Consider the following 5,858-nt stretch of genomic DNA (forward strand, 5'->3'; position numbering starts at 1 on the left):
AAACATGCACTTTAAAGTGTGAAAGATGGAAATTTACATTATTATGTATCAACAGTTGGTTATTCATCTGCCTCTCCACTTGGACGTTCCTGTAATACGTAATTACATAAATGTATAAATAAGCAAAAACCTTATCTGTGTATAACTACAACCAAATGACATCACAATAAATTTACGGCAGAAATTCTGCACCTGTCAGCTAGGAAAATATATCTCTTAACTGTGTTATTTATTTCCCATGGCTATTTTATGAAATAAATGGCATTTTAACGATAACCAACTAAAGAGCTAAAATAGTATCACTTTGCCATGAGGCTGCTAGATCAATTAAGTACAAAGATATGAAACAACCTTGGGCATTAAACACACACCCAAAGGCATATAAATCCCATTAAACCACAGTATTAAAACAACAGCAACAACTATTCCACTAAATCCTTGGAGGCAATTTGATGGAAACTATTATAAATCTGTATAATATTACACACTCAAATTCAAACAAACAACAGAAGGAAATGCAAACAGCACTCAAACCATTTACCTCATTAAAAAAGAATGAAGCCCAAAGATCTCTAATAGCATTAGGAGAATGCAGCTGTTAATTCCAAGTCCAGAAACTCTGCTAACCTTGATCTGCTTATCACTAGCCTTGAGCTGGCTTTGATTTCATGAGCAATGTGTGCATCTGTTTATAGATGAAACCTGAGCATAAACTCATTTCTTGGTAGACTGGTGAACTTCAATTTTCCTTTCTATTTTAAGCCATTATTAACTGTAAAACTTGGAAACAGCTTATTGATATAGAAAATGGATCCCGTAGACCAGATATTTGATTTGCTGCAGTTTACTCTTTGAGATTTCAAATTTGGGATGTTTTTCTTCTACTTTTTAACTGGTCATACAATCTTCAGGTTCCCGTGGCTATTTTATGAAATAAATGGCATTCAGGTTCATGGAGGAAATGCTAGGTGCAGAACCAATGGTGAATTTCAGGCACATGGACTTGCCAAAACCCATTCATGAATCTATACAATTGTCGTGAACTCTAATTGTACTTCTCATCCCTTCTAATTCTGCTGCTGAATTTATAGACTTCTACAGCTCAGTTTGACCAAAATTGAGATAGAACATTTCAAGATGTTTGCTTTTTGTGTAAGCGAACTTAGCTCATGAGCCCTTTCTTTTAGAGAGAGAGAGAATTCTTGGTAAAGACATTAAGTGCCTCTGTGTTATTTTTGAGAAATGATTATGAACCATCTGAGTGACATCTAAAATGTACATACTTCCTCTGAAGGTCCTCTTCCTACCTACGCAACAGCCATCTTTAAACTTAAGAAAGTGTTTTATTTATGGAAAAAGTTATGCTTTTCAGGAAATGTATTCTTTTAGCCAAGTAAAAATCTGCATTCACAAAAATAATTAAGATTATAAAGGTAACAAAACAAAAAATGCTTCATCAATTGTCAAGGATGGTTATATATCTTACTTCATTTTATTTGTAAAATTCCAAAGTTTTATTAAAGTACACGTGATAAATGGCACAATATGTTTATCTTTTGAAGTTGTTCACATTCTTTAACCTTAAAAAGAAGTAAGTTACCCAAAGCTTTTCATAGTTATATAAAGACCTAGCACATGTACTTCATTCATACTGCAAGATGCATTCAGACAGTAACTGTAATAAAGAGCCCTAAGTCTCAGAATGGACTTTTCCATTCCAAGCAACTAAAAATACTAAAATTTAGACATAGACTAATTTAATGTTAAAACTATTTTAATACTATAACTTATTGATAAGTTACTTTAAGAAGTAGTAGTCATTAATTATTTGAGAAAAGGATCATTTAGGTTTTTCTCCATTTTCTAAAAAATGCATTTATTTTGTCTACATGCAAGATAGTAAGTCCTTGGTGCTCTTATCTTTCTGTAATAGCATTTAACCGTAAGTCTCCCCTTTCCTTCTGACTCTGTGTAACATCCTTACTCTGATGATGCCATCACAGGATCAGAGCTGATGCCCAAAGCTCTATCGACCAGAATAGTTGGAGGGATATGGTGGTTTTTCACCCTAATCATCATTTCATCCTACACTGCCAATCTTGCTGCCTTCTTGACAGTAGAGAGAATGGAATCCCCCATAGATTCAGCAGATGATCTGGCAAAGCAAACCAAGATAGAATATGGGGCAGTCAGAGATGGATCAACGATGACCTTCTTCAAGGTAAGAGCCTGATAAAGTGTTCTCAGCAGTTATCTTATACCAAGTCTATCAAAAAAAAGTTGGAAAAATTATTAAATAATATAAAACTTGTAAAGACATAATCTTATAAGGAATCCCTGGGCCCTCTAGAATCAGCTTAAAGCAATTTCCTTTTTCATTTTTATTTTTATTTTTATTGTTTGGGATTCATTGAGGGTACAAAGAATTGAGTTATATTGATTACGGTTGTTAGGTAAAGTCCCTCTTATAATTAGTGGTGTGGCATACACCATAACCTCCCCCTATCCCTCCTCCTCTCACCCTAATCCCTCATTCTCCTACCCTACCCCTTGCATTAAATCATCTACTGCCTTCATATTAGAATTGAGTACATTGGATTCTTGCTTCTCAATTCTTGTGATGCTTTACTAAGAAGAATGTATTCTACCTCCATCCAGGTTAATACAAAATACATAAAGTCTCCATTATTTTTAGTGGCTGAACGGCCAATTCTATAGGAGAGGGTATTCCATGGTATACGTATACCACACCTTGTTAATCCATTCCTGGGCTGGTGGGCATTTAAGTTCTTTCCATATTTTAGTGATTGTAAATTGAGCTGTGATAGACAGTCTAGTGCAATACCATGCAAAATAACATGGCATTGGCACAAAGACAGAGACATCGATATTTGGAACCAAATAGAAATACATGAGATGAAACTAACTGCTTACAGCCACCTGATCTTTGATAAACCAAACAAGAAATACACTGGGGAAAAGAATCCCTATTCAATAAATGGTGCTCGGAGAACTGTGAAAAACTGAAACTAGACCCTCATCTTTCACCACTTACAAAAATTAATTCAGGATGGATAAAAGATTTAAATCTAAGACGTGAAACAAGAAAAATCTTTAAAGAAAGTATGGGGCAAACACTTAAAGATATCAGCCTGGGGAAAGACTTTATGATGAAGATTTCCATGGCAATTGCAACAACAAAAATAAACAAATAGGACTTAATTAAACTGAAAAGCTTAGGAAACAATAACCAAAGTAAATAGACAAACTTTATTTGCAGTTTTATTTTTTTGGCCAGGGCTGGGTTTGAACCCACCACCTCTGGCATATGAGGCTGGCGCCCTCCTCCTTTGAGCCACAGGAGCCGCCCATAGACAACCTTTAGAATGAGAAAAGATATTTGCATATTATGAATCAGACAAAAACCTGGTAACTAGGATCTTTTGGAACTCAAATTAATCAACAAAAAAAGACTCAACAATCCCATATATTACTGGGCAAGAAACTTGAGTAGAACTTTCTCTTAAGAAAACAGACAAATGGCTAACAAACATTTGAAAACATGCTCATTGTCCCTATTCATCCAAGAAATGCAAATCAAAACTGCCCTGAAATATCACCTAACCCCAGTGAGAATGGCCCACATCACAGTCTCAAAGGTGCAGCTGCTGGCGTGGATGTGGAGAGAAGGGAACACTTTTACACTGCTGGTGGGACTGCCAACTAATACAACCTTTTTGGAAGGAAGTATGGAGACTCCTCAAAGAACTCAAATTACACCTCCCATTTGACCCTGCAATCCTATTACTGGGCATCTACTCAGAAGGAAAAAAAAAACACTTTTATTATAAGGACATTTGCAGTAAACTGTTTATCGCAGATTTAAGATCTTTAGATTAGGGATATTCAGCCTGTATTTAAAAAGTATGTCTTAAATTCATTTTGATGTTTTGGGGTTTTTTTCCCTCAGACACCTCTTTAAATACACAGAATACTCATTCTCATTCTCGTTCCCATCAGAGCCCTGCTGTGATTGCATGAGGACATGCCTGGGTGATGCACTTGCAGGCAGGCATGGGCTGCTCTCACAGTCATTATTCCCTAGGCATTTGGGGAGGAGTTCTTGCTTGCTCTCTGGTCCTGCAAATCAGAAGACAAAGGAAACTGCTCTGTCAGGTCACCAGATGATGCAGCAAAAAGCATCTCAGAAATAAAGAACGCAACCACAGTACCAACATCAGTGAAAATAGCAGTGTGCACAGTGCGCTGACACTTAACATGTGTTACTTCATTTCACCCTCAGAAAGGATTAAGTTGAGATAAGTACTAATATTACCCCCACTGATGAGGAAAACGAGGAACAGAGAGGTTAAGTAACCTGTCCCAAAGTTAAAACACTATGAATGGAAGAGCCAGGGTTCAGTCAAACTTCAGAGAGTTCTAGAAAGTGAAGTCCTTGAGGAGAGGGACTTGGTCTGTTTTGTTTTGTTCTCCATCACATCACCAGAACCTAACACAGTGCGTGGCACATTTTAGACACGCAGAGACAACGTTTTCAACAGGTGAACAAAGGCACGAGTGACTTCTACCTGAGAGAGGCAATTCTATGGGAGAGGGAAGGAGAGCGAAGGAGGGAGGGAGAGAGAAGTGAACGGATACACAGAGACCCACACAGGATGAGACACCACAGCCAAGGTCCTCCTGCTTCACGTCAGCTTGTGGCCTGGCAGCGCTATTTATCAAGATGGAATTTATTTGCAAAAAGAGAACAAGGGCTAAATCCGATTTCGACTTCCCCTGGAGGGAGGCAAGCTGTCAGAAAGCTTCAGAGAGATGCACACTCAAGGTTCTTAAGCTGGATTATTCCACAGGGGAAAAAGGCATTTTCAGCCTTTTAGCTCTCAGGGCAGTTTCACCCGGAGTCGCTGAGTGACAGCAGTTACAGTCACAAGGACTCAGTCCTGACCTGACTTCACATTAATATTATCAATATTTCACCTCTGCTGTGCCACTAAGGTTCCCTCCCTTTGTCTCTTAATTAAAGACAATAACCTTTCTCAATAACCTCTCAGGCTGTCAAATAAATGAGGAAAGCTGTATTTGCCTAAAAATCTAACCCAGGACATTCTGTTCAGTTGTTGGCTCAGCTGGGCCCATGTCCACTCAGTCACAAAGAAAGGTCTACACGTGGTTGATAATAAGAAATGTTTTCTCATCTCTCACTGTGTAAACTGAAGTGTTTTTCTTGCTAGAAAAGCAATATCCATACATATCTGGCAGCACTCAGATGGTAGAATCTCATCTTTTTACTTTCAACCAAGTTGACCATTTTACAGAAAAAGAATGGCCAGTGGCAAGGAGGAAAGAGCTTACAGACATTACCAAAGTCTGTGATCAACAGAACATACCAATCTCTCGCATTTTGTCTCTGGACCATAAGCTCATGTTCTTAGTGAAATTTCTCCTTGAAAAATGTAGCCAGAAGCTGCTCCCTAAAATTACAGTCAAAAATCCATGACTGCTACTCCTTGCCTTTGCTATTCTTGCAGTCAGCCTAACACCTTAGATTTCAGATTTAGGTTATTCAATTCTCAACATAACAAAACCCCCAAATTTAGTTCTTTTCAGACACCCCAGATAGTCCCTAATCCAGCAGTGTGAATTTGGGTAAGGCTAGAGGAATAAATGGAGGTTTTGTAAAGCAAATGTTAGGTTAATGTATGTCTGAGACAGGGGAAGCTGTAACAGTTTTCCGTCACTGAGCCATTTATACATGAAACAACAATGGCCATCAAGCACTGACTACATTTACACAAGAGAACATGATTAATCATAAATACGATCCCACACACTTTCGT

At 37.8% G+C, this 5,858-nt stretch overlaps 1 protein-coding gene across 1 annotated transcript in view; it reads left to right on the top strand.

Moving 5' to 3' along the window:
- GRIK1 (glutamate ionotropic receptor kainate type subunit 1) overlaps positions 1-5,858 on the top strand; it is a 380,233-nt gene that overhangs the window by 343,309 nt on the left and 31,066 nt on the right. Inside the window, exon 13 of the mRNA XM_023517450.1 lies at positions 2,004-2,221. Within this exon, the coding sequence (XP_023373218.1) occupies positions 2,004-2,221 (218 nt within the window). The remainder of the gene's footprint in view (positions 1-2,003; positions 2,222-5,858) is intronic.

The sequence above is a fragment of the Otolemur garnettii genome, unplaced genomic scaffold, assembly GCF_000181295.1.
Source record: "Otolemur garnettii isolate 467f Iridium unplaced genomic scaffold, OtoGar3 scaffold00111, whole genome shotgun sequence".
NCBI classification, from domain to species: domain Eukaryota; kingdom Metazoa; phylum Chordata; class Mammalia; order Primates; family Galagidae; genus Otolemur; species Otolemur garnettii.